Source organism: Cryptomeria japonica, chromosome 10, assembly GCF_030272615.1.
Source record: "Cryptomeria japonica chromosome 10, Sugi_1.0, whole genome shotgun sequence".
Lineage (NCBI taxonomy): Eukaryota > Viridiplantae > Streptophyta > Pinopsida > Cupressales > Cupressaceae > Cryptomeria > Cryptomeria japonica.
This window is the reverse complement of record NC_081414.1, coordinates 585,289,762-585,307,090: the sequence shown is the minus strand read 5'-3', so window position 1 is coordinate 585,307,090 and position 17,329 is coordinate 585,289,762. Positions and strand designations below refer to the sequence as shown.

Here is a 17,329-nt window from a genome sequence, read left to right as displayed (position 1 = left end):
TACAAACTATAATATGGTGCATGTACCTAAGTAAACTTAAGTAAAGTGTAATTATATCCAACATGAATAAATAATTACACCAACACTATTAGAAAGAAACATTCTAAAGATGGAAAGCATGCCCTTACTCCTTCCTTGGGGGCTGAACAAGACCATGCATTCAAAAAGAGAAGGGGAAGATCTAATGGTTCCACTAATAAGAAACATGACATTCTAGGCCCTAAACCGAATTTTCCTAAATGCTACAAGTCATTTAGGGCCCCCATAGATACCACACCTTAATATTATTGATGGAATTCAACTGTGTCTCATGGAATGTTAGAGGGTTAGAGTCCTCAAATAGGAAATATGTCATAAAAAGATTTTTGAAAATGAAAAAAAATGTAGATTTCCTACTATTGCAAGAGATAAAAGTAGTTTAGTTTTCCCTAGACATTAATATGAAATGCATTTAGAGAGATGCCTTGTATTATGTTACTTATCACTATAAAGGGAAAGGAGGTGCTACACTTTTCGTCAGAAAAAGATGGTTCATATTTGTAAAGGACTAAGGTTGTTCCCCTTGCAATAGGATTGTATGGATCATCTTGGAATATAAGGGTCAAAATTTTGGGTTTGCCTCTATTTATGCTCCTAATGATCACATGGAGTGAATTGATATTTGGAAATGGATTGGTAGGCTTGAGGAAATCCCCTGGATCCTAGGTGGGGATTTCAATATGATAGAGAATTCGTAGGATAAGGTTGGAGGGAACAAATTTGAATGGAAACCCAATGAGAGATTATTTTGGATGAGAATGGTCAATAAGCTGAGAGTTGGGGATCCTTTGGCTGGGAAGAAGAAGGATAATAGTGAGATTTGGTACACATGGTGCAATTTTCAACAGGGCAAGAAAAGAATCTTTTGCAGGATAGATAGATTTTACTTTAACAAAGATAATTTCAGTATTGTCCATAATGAGAACAGGAGTTGTGTCAAGGTGATACCTTATACATTGTCGGATCACCACCCCATTTCTGCCACTTTTTGCTTTAAGTCTTCCCCTTGTCCCTCCCAGAAGATGAGGGATGCATTCTCCTTGAACAGTAGTCTACTGAAAGATGAAGATGTGGTCTTTGCCTCATATATTATTAGACAATACAGTTGTTGGCAACCCAATCTCACCAGTGCCATTGACAGATGGAATCATAGTGTAGAGAGCTAGAAAATTCTTTTTTCAGACTGTAGGAAAAAAGAAGGCTTTAGACAATAGAAGGCCTGAAGCAGAATTACATGAGGCCTTGATTGTTGCAGAGGACATACTTCAAGTGCAGCCTGGTAGTGTTGAAGCTACTATTAATCTTAAAGTAGCTAAAGATAAATTGAGGAAACTCCAAAACCACAAAATCCAAGGTGGTAAGGTAAGAGCTAGAGTCAACTGGATACATCACGGTGACAAGGGTTCAAAGTTATTTTTTGAGATTCTCAAGTGCAAGGAAGCCAGGGAAAGAATTGATGGAATCTATGAGGAGGGTGTTAACATCTCATACTAGGAAGGTATCCTAAGAGCCTTTGCTCATTTTTACCAGAACTTGTTTTCTTCAGAAGATCTTGGCCCTAATGTAGATGCAGATAGGCACAAAATTAGCACTATCATTCCAAAAATGTTTATAAGGAGGATGTCTTGGCTCTTGAGAGACCATTGATTGTAGATGATATTCGGGTGGCTATTTAGGCTCTTAAGAATGATAAGGCCCCTGGTCCTGATGGGATTCCAATCAAGTTCTACAAAAGAAATATTGATTGGATCTATGAGGATCTGCTCCAACTATACAGAGAGGCTTTTGAGAAGGTTTCGTTGGGTAGTAATATCATTTGTGGTGTGATTAAGCTCATCCTGAAGGATGGAGACAAAACTCTAATCAAGAACTGGAGGCCCATCACTCCCTTAAACGTTTCTTATTAAATCCTGGCAAAGATTCTTGCCAAAAGGCTTGAGAAGGTGTTACCCAAAGTGATTAATAGTACTCAGACCGGTTTTGTCAAAGGGAGATATTTTGAAGAATTTGCTTACTTGTTGAGAATCTATGCACTAGGCTAATGAAACTAATCAAAATGGGCCTATGATGCTTCTAGATTTTGAGAAGGCATATGATAGGATTGAATGGAATTTTGTGTTTATGGTACTGGATAGTATGGGATTTCCTAGACTCTTTTGTCAGATGATTAAGACCCTCATGGAGGATGTCAGGGCCTATGTGGAGGTACAAAGAAAGATCAGAGTATTTCAATATCACCAAATCCATCAGACAAGGTTGTCTATTTGCTCCAGCCCTATTTGTACTTGTTGTTGATGCATTATACTACTTACTTAGAGATAGTTCTCTTTATGATAAAGTTAAAGGAATTGATCTACCCAATGGGGATGAAATCCTAATTATCCAATTTGCAGATGATACTGTTATCCTTATGGCCTTAGAGAAGGACAATATGGGGGCTTTAATGACTAAGATTAATATGTTTTGCAGAGCATCTGGGAGTAAACTGTCTCTCTTGAAATCTATAATGTTGGGGTGGAATCAGCATCCACCTGGATGGTTCTATAAATACTCTATCTAGTGGGGAGGTCCAGAGTATCAAGTCAAATACTTGGGTGTACCATTTGCAGTAAATCCCAAATTGAAAGATATGTGAGAATGGGTTAAACTCAAGATTGATAAGAAGCATAGAAAGTGGAATCACCAGTATCTTTCTTTGGCTGGGAGGTTTCAAGTTTGCAAGAAAATTCTTTCCTCCTATAATATATACTATTATTCGGCTTGGTTGTTTCACAACTATCAGTTCTCATTTATCCAAAAGCTTGTCAAAGAGTTTTTATGGTCAGATGGGAAAGGGGGAAGGAAGAGACAAGCTATTAAGTAGAAATGGTGCACTTTGAGCAAGCAGAAGGGAGGATTAGGACTCAAGGACTTGAGGATGCAGGGTATTGCTTTAGCAGCCAAGTGGATTTTCAAAGCCTTACAAGGGGAAGAACCATGGAAGGTCCTAGTAAGGAATAATATAACCTGATTTGATCCTAAGAAAGCCTTTGCTTAGAAAGGCTTACCTTTTTGTGATCTAGTTGCGGGGCATTTTCCAATATCCCCAGCAGGTTCAGTTGTGTTTAAATCTCTGTGGAAAGCTTGGGAGTAGGTCAGACAATTTATTAAAGGGAATGGAATTGTTAATAAGGAGAAAAGGATATAGGGACAAAGGTCTATCTCGAGGAATCTTTTGCACAAGGACAAACCATTGGCTCTTCTTCAAGGTTGCTTGGCGAAAGCTTGGGCCAAGAAAGAAATCAGGATCTTTGATGATATTCTGCACAAAGGGAAGTTGTTGTCTTGGAAAGAAATCATGGATAAATTTGGCATCCCGCAATCCTAGTTTAAAACCTATTATGTGCTTCATATTGCATGTTCCTCCCTTGCCCAGCGCCTTTTGTGTTGCAATGGTTGCAATCCCCTTGTCTCCTTTTCTTGGTTTGATGGCTCAACCTTACATGTTGTCAAAGCTAAGCCTATTTACTCTGCTTTAGTTGATAATGAGGAAATCTTTTACTTATTGAGTTGCTACTGGATCCCCAACCTTCCACCATCAGTCTGGCAAAAAACATGTTCTCGGATCTGGCATTCTCCTATTGAGCCTAAAATGATTTTTTTTGGGTGGAGACTGATTTTGAGTTGGCTCCCTATTAAGATTCTAAACTGAATGATGAATGTGTGCAATTTCAATAGAGTTCCTCGATTCTTCCAGTCACATTTTCTTTTAATTTTTGATTGCCAGAGAGATTTGGTACATGTTTTGACTTGTGGTTAAGAGTAATATTGAGATTATTGATATTCTTTGTAGTCATGTTGTCAAGCTTAAGAAAGATCTTAATGTTTTCTGGTCTATCCTTTTTGTTAACATTATTTGGGTCATTTGGAAAGTTAGAAATAACAGTGTTTTTAATGGTTGTTCAAGAACTCTTACAGAGTCTTTGAGGAGATTCATATGGCATGATGTTTGTTTGTAGGTCATAGTGGTTATGAAGATGTCCAAGAAGAAATTTGAAAACCTCATGACTGATGGGGTAAACAGAGTCTTCAAATGGGAAGTCTCCCATGGATTTTCTTGGGCCAAAAAAGAGGAAGACAAAGCCCCATTTGAATCTTCCCTACATAATTTCATGAAGGAGTTGAATGATATCAAGAAGAAAGATACAGTGCGATAGGTAGAGTTTATCCCAATGGCAAAATGCTTTGAACACCCATACCTCGAGCATATCCAAAATGGAGAAGAGATGATTTGGGTGGAAGGGCCGACAGGTTGGACTTCTTGGGTAGAGATCAGTGGTGCACTAACCCCCATTGAAGGGGTTTTCCAGTTTACTTGAGCCATCTATTGTATTTGGGATGGAAGAATTTTTGTATTTTGCTTATATGTTCTGCTATTTTCAGTAGACTATATGTAAGAAATATATACTGTAGCACTATTTTTGAGTTGGGGATTAGGAGATCAGTTAACTATTAGTTACAACTAGGGTAGGCAGGTGGATATATTATGTACATGATTATTTGAACTCTTGGTATTCCTTTTTGTACTGTGCTTCCATGATATTTAATATAAAAAAAGAATTATTTAAATTTATATAATAAAATATATTTCATCTTAAAACCAAAATTAAAAGTTCAGAGCGAGAGATCAAGAGAGAGAAACTAACTTTTGATTACTCATTTCATGCCAATAATTTAAGGATATCATGTGTCCTTGGGGAGTTATGCTTAGGGTAACCTGTCATTTGAATATTATCTCCACCTCTATTTCTCTCCCCTATTTATATCTCCTTACCTCTCCTTGCATCTCTCTCTCCCCCCTCTATCATTCCCACTATATCTATTTCTATATCTACCTCTTTCTCTCTCTCAATGTCCCTCTCTCCTATGGATCCATATTTATATATATATCTACTTCTCCTCTAGACTCTCTTTATTTCTCCACCTCTCTCGCCCTATCTATCTATTTATATATATTTATTCCTATCTATGTCTATCTCCATATATCTCTTACTATCACACACATTATGTGTTTCTCTCTCCCTGTCTCTATCTCTATTTCTCTCTCACTCACAAAAAAAATAGGCTCCCTATTTATCCCTATCTCTATTTCTATATCTCTATCTCTATCTCTATTTCTCTCTCACTCACAAAAACATAGGCTCCCTGTTTCTCCCTCCCTATCTCTATCTCTATCTCTATCTCTATCTCTATCTCTATCTCTCTTATACACTTCTCTCCATTCATCTCCCCTACCCTCTCTATATATCACTACCTATATCTTTAGCTTCATCTTCCTCTTGCTCATTGTCTCCCTCTTTCTATCTATATTTCTCCCTCTCCCTATTTCTCTCTCCTTCCATATCTCCCTCTCTCTCACCCCCTCTATATTTCATAAGTTATATCCTTTTTCTCTCCTTTGTATTCCTATCTCTACCTCTTTCTATCCTTATTTCTCTGTATCTCTCCTTTGTATCCTCATCTCTATGTCTCTCCTAATAACCCTCTCTCTCTCTCTCTCTCTCTCTCTCTCTCTCTCTCTCTCTCTCTCTCTCTCTCTCTCTCTCTCTCTCTCTCTCTCTCTCTCTCTCTCTCTCTCTCTCTCTCTCTCTCTCACACACACACACACACACACACATTCCTTGTTTCTCCCTATGTGTATCTCCTTTATATTCCTATCTCTACCTCTTTCTATCCCTATTTCTCTATATCTCTCCCTCTCTCTCTCTCTCTCTCTCTCTCTCTCTCTCTCTCTCTCTCTCTCTCTCTCTCTCTCTCTCTCTCTCTCTCTCTCTCTCTCTCTCTCTCTCTCTCTCTCTCTCTCTCCCTCTCCCTCTCCCTCTCCCTGGTCATCTTTGTCTATCTATATTTTACTTTATTTATATCAATCCCTCTTCATCTCTCTATCTATTGATTTCCATCTCCTCTCTCTATCCCTTTCTATTCATATCTTTATCTACCTTTATCTCCTTAACTTTCTATCTCTCTCCCTATCACTCTCCATCTCTCTATATTTCCCTTTATCTATATCTATCCTTTTCTCTCTATTTCCCTCCCCCATTCCCTCTCTATCCCATAAATATCTCTTTATTTCTACATTTCTCCCCCTTTCTCTCCTTGTATATCTCTATCTCCCTCTCCTCTTCCAATATATGCCTATATCTCTTCCTCTATCTCTCCATATTTTTCTCACTCTCTATCCCCCTGTCTTTATATCTTTATCTCTCCCTCTACATCTCTATCTCTCTATCTATTTTCCCCCTCTTCCTCTCTCACTCTATCTTCCTTTCTACCTCTATCTCTATATATGTCTCCCTATATCTATCCACCTTTCTCCCTCTCTCTCTATCTCTCTCTCTCTCCCCCTATCCCTCCTATTAGACCTCTATATTCATATCTCTTTTCCTTTCTATATCTACCTCTATTTGTTTATCTCTCTATCTCTATCTACCACTATATCTCTCCATTTCTCTATATTTAACTTCCTATCTCTATCTTTATCTTTCTATCTCTCCCTCTCCCTCTCTCTCTTTCTATATATTTTTTGAGCTTCCACATATATCTAATTCTATCTCCTCTCTCTCTCTCTCTCTATTTATCTCTCCATATCACTTCCCTTTTCTCCATCTTCCTCTCCTCTTTCTCCATCTTCATCTCCATCTCCATCTCTATCTTCTTCTCTATCTATATCCCTTCACCCCTCTATCTTGTTCTACCCCTCCATCTCTCTCTCTTTCTATTCTATCTCTACCTTTGTCTCCCTCTCACCCGATTGCAAACAAAACATGAGCTTGTTGGTAATGGAACTATATTATCTTCCTAATTCAAATTGTAGGTATCATAACCCTTAATTAGGTTATAATTACATTAAATGAAGATGATGCAAGTATCACACAAGTTTAGCAAACATAACATGAGTGATGGAAATATTTTGCTCATCTTTATTTAGTGTAGGTGATAATTAATTTAATGTGGGTTAAGGGTTATGCTAGCTACAAGTTGACTACATATAAATCATTTTTAAATTGATGAATGTGATCAATAGGAAGTCATGCCCATTATATTAATGAAATAGAATATTTACAAAAGCAAAGATGCCTAAAATTAATTTTTTGATTAAAAATTTCTTCAAATAAAATAACTCACCAATAAATAATTTAAAAACTATAGACCTCAAAATATCAACAAGAAGATCCACAAGAAAAAATTTTGAATATTACTATAATGATTAAAACTACATAATCAACACAAACAACCAAAATTAAAACTAGTTAAAAACTTAAATATTTATGTATCAAAGACCAAACTCAAAGTGAGCATGACTTTACAAGCATTCATCAAACCACCAAACTCTTGTCATCGCAAGGGAAGATGTCTCCACAATCACCACATCAATCCCTAGTCTACTAGATGAAGGACCTTTAACATCCACCTCAAAAAATGAAGCCTCGGGAACCACGTTCAAGATATTTGCGTCCATTTTATGAATCAATAGAACAAAAATAGACTCCATCCTAGTAACCCCAACCTTAATTTTTATAGGCACACTAATACCATATCAACATTTCAAATAGTTATTTGACAACCTCAATGAAGACACTCTCAAAATTATAAAACTCAACTTCTCTTCAAACTTTTCCTTACCACTTTCCATTATTTTTTTTTAATACACTACATCTCCTTAGCCAAGGCAAAACAAATGATGAAAAAGAATGAAATCTACCTAAGCAATCATATAACCATCATGTAAAAATTTTGTACCCTAAACTCCGTAGTCTAGAAGATTCATCAAAGCCCCCAAATATATTTTTGCTCCCAAGTGGATAACTGCCAATTTTCGAACCATAGATGCATCTTTAATAAACAATTGTAGCCAAAAATAAATAAACGGTATTGCCTATCCGAATTTACATGATCAAAACCTGACAACCCAACCACAAAATCATTGCCAAAATGACCAGTCTTTCAAATCTCTTTCCTTGCATTATTAAAAACATTCACCATTCAAAGGTCAATAATCTTTGTAGAGAAAATCATTTCCATCTTGCATGAAGGAAGTTTCCCATCAAGCATAGGCTTTCTTTAAGCTAATTGGAGAGATTGTATTCTTTCCAAAAAAAAAGCACAATAAAACCCAATTAACATCAATTTATTTGAAGATCTTGCTACCAAATAAAGACCAATAGCACATCGCAATCATTACCTACACTAAACACAAATTAGCAAAATAATTACATTAAATGGATATGATGCAAGTATCACACAAGATTTGTGCAAGCATATCCTCACACACACATCCCTTGGTCCAAAACACTTGCACGTACCTAAGATGCTTAACTAAAAACAAAGACAAAACTAGGAAAAATGTGGAAGGTACTGAATTTTCATCATTGCGCTATCATACTAATTTTCAAAATCATGTATGCAAGAGGCTTCTTCATTAGCCACCTAACATGTCCTTTTTTATCTTAGCTATGACTATCTTTAGATTAAATACAAGGGTAAAATTGGAAGATGCTCATTTTTTACCGTTGCGAAATTGTACTCATTTTTTAAAATTGTGTATGCAACAAATATCCACCATTAGGCACCTAATGTGTCCTTTTTGATCTTAGATATGACTATCATTAGATTGAGTACGAGTGGAAAAGTGGATAGTATTCAAATTTCACCATTGAATTACAAAAACAATTTTCAAAACTACGTATGAAAGAGATATCCACCATTAGCCACCTAATGTGTCCTTTCTGATCTTAGGTATGACTATCATTACATTAAATGATGGGAAAAGTAGATAGTATTCAATTTTCACTAATGAATTACAATACTAATTTTTAAAACTACGTATATAATAGATACCCATCATTAGCCACCTAATTTGTCATTTCTTAGATATGACTATCATTATTCAACTTTTCACCATTGAATTAAAAAAGATGTCCACCATTAACTACCTAATGGATAGTAGATTATGATACTAATTGATATCTACCATTAGCAACCTCAAATATCTTTTTTGATCTTAGATGTGACTACCATTAGATTAAAAAATAACCTTCATATATTGAGATCCCATGGCATAATGTCCTTACATGTGCCTTGTCCTTTGGGAATAGACAAAAATTAAAAAGTGTACAGAATTGGGTAATATTGTTTCACTCAAAGTGAACTGATTTCTCTTAATAGTTTTTAGGACGTATCACAAACATAGGAAAATAAAACAGAAGAGTATTTTGTTTTTTTAAGGACAAAAGCTCTTGTCCAGGATGGTATGAGAGGCATGTGAAAGGAGGTGATGATTTCAGGACTGGTGTGTGGGGTAGTTGAAAAACATGCAACCTTGTCGTGACATTTCATCTCACACAACCTCCAAAACAAATTCCTCAGAGCAGCTTTTGAACCTTGGGATTCTTGGCTACTTTAGTCCCACATTGGTTGCAAAGTTTCAATCACTTAATTGCCACCAACATTCTGTTCATAACATTTACACTCCCTTTAATGCAAAAATTCAACTCTTAGATGAAAACTGGTAAAAAAGTTCATTGATTGCCATTCAAAAGAGTAAAGTTATTATTATGCTGACAGGCTTATAGTTTTCTTATATACAGAAGGATAAGGTTGATTTATCCTTGGTTGAATGGTGAGTAGGACTAGTCACGGACCGTTGAGTAGGTCACAAGATTTGTTTTAACTTTTCTTGAGTTTTAAGTCGGACCCAATTCAAAAGTTTGGGTCATCTTAACATAAAATGTTGAGAATGATTGAATCCGCTAACTTAACAGATTGTACAGATATTAAATGAAAGAAAAACTAAGCCAAAAGTCCTGAGTCTTTTAAGGGCACTGGTAGAATTCATGCATGATAAAAGCTCGTTGGGTGCCAAACTTGTGGAATTCAAAAGGTTGGCTAAGAACTAGTTTGGGGGTGGCTTGGTTGAGTTCTACATTCTGATATTCAGTCAGAATCTTATCATATGCCGATTTGTAGGAATCTTAGCTAGGTTTTAGACCATGTTGGGCAATGATGTAGAATTTGTCTTAGTCAACATGTGAGATTTTGTGAAGAAGCTCACTATAATGAGTGTGCTAGATAGGCATTTTGATTCAAATATCATTGTTTTTCATGGGTTTCAGATTCTCAGAAGGTATTTGACTTCCTTTTACTGACCCCAACTTCAATTCTTGCAGATAATGACAACATTGCTAAGAAGCAGTAGATTGATCTGTACTGAATGAATATAATGCATATGCTTATTCATCCTGAATCCTAACTAGGTTTTAGACCATGTTGGCTAATGATGTGGAATTTGTCTTGGTCAACATGTAAGATTTTGTGAAGAGGCTCACTATAATGAGTGTGCTAGATAGGCATTTGATTGAAATATCATTGTTTTTTATGGGTTTCAGAAGATGCTTAGCTTCCTGAAGCTCTTGGTTGAGTCTCATATGCCAATTTGTAGGATTCCTAGCTAGTTTTAAACCATGTTGGCCAATGATGTTGAATTTTTCTTAGTCAACATGTGAGATTTTGTGAAGAAGTTCACTATAATGAATGTGCTAGATAGGCATTTTGAAATGTCATTGTTTTTCATGGGTTTCAGGAGGTGCCTGGCTTCCTTTTACTGAAGCTCTTGGTTGAGTCTATATTTTGATATTCTGTTGGAATCCTATCATATGCCAATTTGTAGGAATCCTAGCTAGTTTTAGACCATGTTGGCCAATGATGTGGAATTTGTCTTAGTCAACATGTGAGGTTTTGTGTGGAGTCTCACTATGATGACAGTGCTAGATAGGCATTTGATTGAAATATCATTGTTTTTCATGGGTTCAGAAGGTGCTTGGGTTCCTTTTACTGACGCCAACTTCACTTCTTGCAGATAATGATAACATAGCTAAGAAGAAGCAGTACATTGATTGCCACCCTATGATCAGTACTGAATGATTATAATGCATATGCTTATTCATCCTGAATCCTGATCTAAGCACAGGTTCTTAGTCTATATTATGATATTCAGTTGGAATCCCATCATATGCCAATTTGTAGGAATCCTAGCTAGTTTTAGACCATGTGGGCCAATGATGTGGAATTTATCTGGAGGTTCACTATAATGAGTGTGCTAGATAGGCATTTGATTGAAATATCACTGTTTTCATGGGTTTCAGAAGGTTCTTGGCTTCCTTTTACTGAAGCTCTTGGTCGAGTCTATATTTTTATATTCTGTTGGAATCCTATCATATGCCAATTTGTAGGAATCCTAGCTAGTTTTAGACCATGTTGGTCTGAGGCCAATGATGTGGAATTTGTCTTAGTCAACATGTGAGATTTTGTGTGGAAGCTCACTATAATGAGTGCTAGATAGGCATTTGATTGAAATATCATTGCTTTTCATGGGTTTCAGAAGGTATTTGGCTTCCTTTTACTGACCCCAACTTCACTTCTTGCAGATAATGAAAACATTGCTACGAAGAAGCAGTAGATTGATTGCCCACCCTATGATCAGGACTGAATGAATATAATGCATATACTTATTCATCCCGAATCCTGATCTGAGCACAGGTTCTGGCTTGTGTTTTGATCTTAGCATTATGAAGATGAAGGACACCAAATTCATCTGTGCATCCCCTGCTTCAACTGCTGTGTGCATGAGCATAGAGCAGAGATCTGTGGTGAGGCCAGGCAGTAGAGCTTTGGAGCAAACACAGCTCTTGGAGAGGCAAAGAAGCAGGGTTTCAGAGATCCATCATGCTAGAACTGATGAATTTCACTACAGCAGAAATGGAGAACAGAGTAGTGATGGGAGGTATCAAAGAGCTAGGCGCCACAGCACTCACAGTTTGTCAGCTACCAAGAACATGTCTACAGTTGGTAAAGTTGAAAAGAACCTGTCTACACCTCAGAACTTATCTATTCTATCTCATCATCAAGAGAATCATCCAAAAGCATCTGCATCAACAGAGGTACGGAAAACTATACTGTTAGTTTAGGCCAATTAGTTACAAAGATTTAATACCCAACTGATAAAATCTTTATTGAACATTGTCAAACCTTTTTCACATGAGTCATATATGTATACAGTTTTTTGGTATTGTAGGTTTTTACAACTACTTATCTCTATATTTTACTGTATCTAAGTATATTTTTCATTTTATTAATTGATTATATTTTCCATTTTCATTGACTGTTTTTACAGTTTATGAAAGGTTGAAAATCATAGCTCTCTTATAGCTTTGTAAGAGAGGTCTCTACTGTTAGTTGATATGAATTTTTCACAATTTATGTAGTATTCAAAAGATGGTTTTTGAAATCAACTGTCTATGTTTCTGTGTCGACCCTCATTTTCTTCTGGTGATAGATCATTGAATGTAATCTGAAATGATAATACAAAAACATACACAATTGATTCCAAAAACAATTTACTGAGAACTACAATGCATTTGTTTTAACAGGTGGTGGTAATGAGGGTATCTCTGCACTGTAAGGGATGTGCAGGGAAATTGAAGAAACATATTTCTAAGATGGAAGGTAAGGGATTTTCACTACTGTTTGTTCTGTCATTAGTAATTAATTATGAAAAGCAATATTTTTTTATTGATTTGCATTAACAGTTATAAGGCTTCCTACATCATCAAAATATTATATTTAAGTAGCAGAAAGTTAGAGTTATCTGATACCAATTTAAAATATACAGGTGTGACATCATTTGCCATAGAGTTGGAGGAGAGGAAGGTAACAGTGGTTGGCAATGTTTCACCCATGGGAGTGTTGGAAAGCATTTCAAAGGTGAAAAATGCTGAGTTCTGGCCTTCCTTGGCTAATTTGTGAATGTAAAGCATCATGAACATTCTAGACTCTGATGTTTTTGGCAGTAAGGGGAATGAAGCACAAGGTTTGATATAGAAGACTTATTTATGTATGCAATTTTTTTTTCTTGCTTAAAAACTTTGTAGACTAATGAAAGATTATAGCTCTTTCATACCATGCTAATCTAGTGTATGAGTGCAATACCATGTAGTAATGACAACTGTGTTGTTTGTTTTGTTTCATTTCTGTGTACTGAAAATATTATGTTCATAATTTGATTTTCATGGTTTCTTTCAAAAAAATTCAATATTGTTTAAGCGAATGTAATCTTAACGGGTAAAAGATTACTTTTTCTATTATCTAATAATAGATCATGGAATTTGATCTCAAATATTAATGAAAATTTTTACAGACAAATAAAAACATTCTCATGTTAATATTTTTTCTTTTTAAATTACTACCATCAACAATTTAATAAAATTAAATTAAATTTATTATGGATGAAAGATATGAATAGAAATGATACTTTTCAAAGATTTTTCAAATATATTCGAATTTATATTTTAAATTACTATCATCAACAATTTAATAAAATAAAATAAAATTTATTATAGATGATGAACATGAATACAAAAGTTAATTTTCAAAGATTTTTAATTTATAAAATAACTTGTATGATCATTGTTTCTTTATCTTATGTTTTAATTTAATAGATTTTAAATAAATCATTGTTGAACTTCTATATTGCAAGTTATAATTTATAGTGTTTTTATGTGTTTGAGGTGTTTTTTTTCTCTATTTAAAAAGAGACTATTGAAATTTAATTTGAACCTTTATTAGATCATTACTATTGTAATAGTGCAACTTATATAATCATGTCATTTTTGGTTTAGTTGTGGGTGTATTTTGAGTAGAATATTTTCATACATTGGTATATTGTATGATAATGTGCAAAACTGGACCCATATGATATTGTGTCTTCATACATGGATATAGTGTATAATATTGTATGATATATTGTATCCATCTCACATATTTCTACACTTATCATTTACCCCATCTATATGTTTACACTTTCCTTATCTTTTTATTTATTACACCTATTTGTGCACAAATTTCCATACACACATTACACTAAGATTTAGTCCCTTCAATGTTCTAGGACAAGTTCATAGTCATGGGTACATCCTTGTAGTTGTGGACATGTCCTTCCCAAATTTAAATATTTAAATTCGATTTTGGTCAACTCCCCACTAGGACCAATTGAATGTACAAAACTTTGTATGATATGTCGTTATGTGCTTGTATTTAAATACATTCAATGCATTCATTTGAATCAACTTAATCATTCAAACCCATTAACATTATAAAACTTTCTTTGTAGTGTTGACACCCAATTTGAGAATGCCTCTTTTTTAAGTTATCTATATTTCTCATTCTCATTCTTATGGATAATTGATCCAATATATTTTAAATGAGCCTTTATATTCCTACAATTTATTGTTTTCTTCATTGTTTTAGCCTCTTATGTGTTGTCTTGGTCAAGTTCCATAATGAACATCCATGGTAATCTAGTTCAAAGGTTCTTTGTGAATGACAAATGTTTTTGCCTCCAACCCTAAATTTTATTATCTTTTGAAGGTGACTTGTTATCAATTGCAATGTATCAATTGAGTGGGGATACCTTTATAAAAAATTGACATATTGTCAAATGTTTTTTTTACATTGGTCATGTAAAGTTGCATGTATGTTCACTTTTCTTGTGAACATTCTAAGTCATCAATATAATTGGTATCTTGTGTAGAGTTATTTTAAAGATAAGATAGGTGGTAGTTGTAGATACCTAAAATTGACCATCATCATCACTTAACTATTTTCTCTATAATTGACTTAGCATACTCTAATTATTCAATTAATTATTTAATTTTCATCCCTTTATTATTTAATTAATAAAATCACTATTCAGTCACACATATTTCTAGCCAAAACAATTTATACCATTCCTCTCTTATAGTAGATAAATAAATCCAATAATCTATCCCATCCTCACCCGCAAAACTAAATAAATGTCTTATGTTCGATTGCCTATTTTCTACATTTTTTATTAAGTGGGCTAAAATAAATTAGCCCTTTAATCCTTTATTTAAACGTGGAAAATATTACTCAATCCTCCTCAAATCATGTGCATTCCTCTAAAGTGTATATAGGTATGACCTCTATAAATAGGGCATGGACTTGTGTACATGTGACATGGTCTTGGTACCTTGTCACATGATCCCAAAGACTTGCCCATTCCTCACGAGTACCGCAAAGTATCCCTTCCATATTATCCATCTAATCTTCCCACGGACAATATTCACCCTTGATTTTCTCCTCGGTCCCTCTCCCTCCATCTCCTCTAACTAAATGAGGATGCTTGTCCTCTTCTCATCTTCACATGGCTCTCAACCATTATGAGCCATTGATCTTGTCTTTTAATCCTAGTCATTCATTGGCCTCTCCAAAAATATGTAAATTGGAGACCACCTCTTGCCATTTAAGAACATCTTCAAATGCAATCTTATGCTACTAGCAAGAGCACTCACATCCAACCATCCATGAGCATAATCACCTCACCATGATGCAAAAATGGTTGGTTTTGGTAACTTGGACTTTTCTTTTTAATCAAAATATCAACTCTTATGCTTAATCTAAGTGTTATTTATATTTTGGGTATAATAGGTTAATATCATTTTAGCTTTTTCTTGCATGCTCTCAATTTTATTACACGGTAGTCTCTAATTTGTTCTATTAAAGCAAGTGGAAGATTGTGGAGGTGATTATGGATCAATATGATGTCACATGTCTCAAGCTTACTAGTTCAAACTAAGCAAATGAAAAATTAACCTAAAAGCTTGAGAACTATTGATCTCCAATTATATGTGTAGAAGTATAAAAATGACCACTTTCCTAAATGAATATTTAATGTTCATTTTATTCGCATTCCTCTATTTAATTAAATCTAATTTGATTAAATCATCCACATTCATCTATTTGATTAAATAAGTTATTCAATTTATTTAATTAAATTCACCTAGGCCTTTTATATCATTTAATTGAATAAATCACTTTATTTAATTAAATCCCCCTTCTACTCTTTTTAATTAAATTTACATTTAATTAAATTGTTCACTTCAAATAAATAAATCTAATTTATTTAAATTCCCCACTTCCATCTATTTTGTTGAAATAAAGCAATTTATTTTAATTAAAATTACTCTCCATCCACTTGCATTCTCCTACATCTCCCACTTGCCTCTCTAAACCCCTTCTAAATTCTTCTAATCCCTTCTAAATTAGCCTAACCCATCTACTAAATATTGCCACAATCCTAAACAAAGGGAAGTCACTTCTCAAACCCTTAAAGTCTTCAATAACCATTAAAGGCTTTATGTTCTCAACAACTTAACCATTTAAGGCTCTTACATAACCATTAATGGTTAACTCAACCTTCTTACATGGTTGGAGACTTTTTGCCTAGCTCAACCCTCATCTAACCCTAGGGTCTCATCAAGCATTCATTGCTTTGACCATGGTTATCCCTTTAACCCTTGCACAAGAGTTTATCCTTTGGGTAAAAGCTTTATCCAATGGGTAATCTTAACCTAACCTTAACCCTTACCTTCTAAGGTAGCCATGAGGTCTTCTCAAGCATTTAATGCTTCTTGCATCTCCTCTCAAGCAGTCTTATGTTGACAATTGTCACCATTTCATTGGTGAGAATTGTAAACATGGATTGATAACTTTCAATCCTGACCCTTGATAGGATCATCCAATCTTGACCCTTCATTGCCCTGTTTTTCCTATAAATAGAGCTCTCATTCCTCCATTTATCATCCAAGTCTTTAGCATCAAACTTATAGACATTTTGCTAAGCATCTAATCTAAATCATTTTAATCAAGCATTTAGCCTCTCTTTGATAGTCTTCATAGCATCTTAAATAGGTATTTGTATTATCACATAATAATCATCTCAAACTAGTAAAGCATGCTAGGATAGTTTTGTTACTAATCCTTTCATCTCATCTGTTGGCATTTTGGATATGTTGATATGGTTTTGTCATTGATGTCAACACCTGTCATCACTTGTCAACACTTATCAGCACTTGGAGATCTTTGGTTATGTTCACTAGAAAGTCAGAGACTTATGCACAGGCACCGGTATTTGGTTCACCGATAGATTATATTGTTCACCGGCACTTGGAATGACTTGGAGACTACTTGGTTATGTCGAAGACATTATTCGATCACTTGGTTTTGGCGATTTGGTTATTTGTTTATTTGGGTTTGCATATTTGTTGTTACCGGCAAATAGGTCCAGGATAAGCACCAACAAGCATATTTATTCTAGATCAGCACGACACATTATGGAGATGATTTATTATTATTGTAAATGCATTGAGCCGACATCATGCATCGGATATTGATTTAT

At 34.8% G+C, this 17,329-nt stretch overlaps 1 protein-coding gene across 3 annotated transcripts; it reads left to right on the top strand.

Annotated features, from left to right (window-relative positions):
* The first annotated feature begins 9,572 nt into the window (after positions 1 to 9,572).
* On the top strand, positions 9,573 to 13,100 carry LOC131071890 (protein SODIUM POTASSIUM ROOT DEFECTIVE 3). Of its 3 annotated transcripts, none has more exons than XM_058007857.2 (4): positions 9,573 to 9,697; positions 11,502 to 12,014; positions 12,504 to 12,579; positions 12,746 to 13,100. In XM_058007857.2, exons 2-4 carry the CDS (start codon positions 11,643 to 11,645, stop codon positions 12,877 to 12,879), a joined length of 582 nt encoding a protein of 193 aa, XP_057863840.1. In that variant the 5' UTR covers positions 9,573 to 9,697; positions 11,502 to 11,642; the 3' UTR covers positions 12,880 to 13,100. The 3 variants fall into 3 exon arrangements, with proteins under 3 accessions (XP_057863840.1, XP_057863841.1, XP_057863839.1); XM_058007858.2 differs by lacking the exon at positions 9,573 to 9,697 and adding an exon at positions 9,737 to 10,201; XM_058007856.2 differs by lacking the exon at positions 9,573 to 9,697 and adding an exon at positions 9,743 to 9,958.
* The last annotated feature ends 4,229 nt before the right edge of the window (positions 13,101 to 17,329 follow it).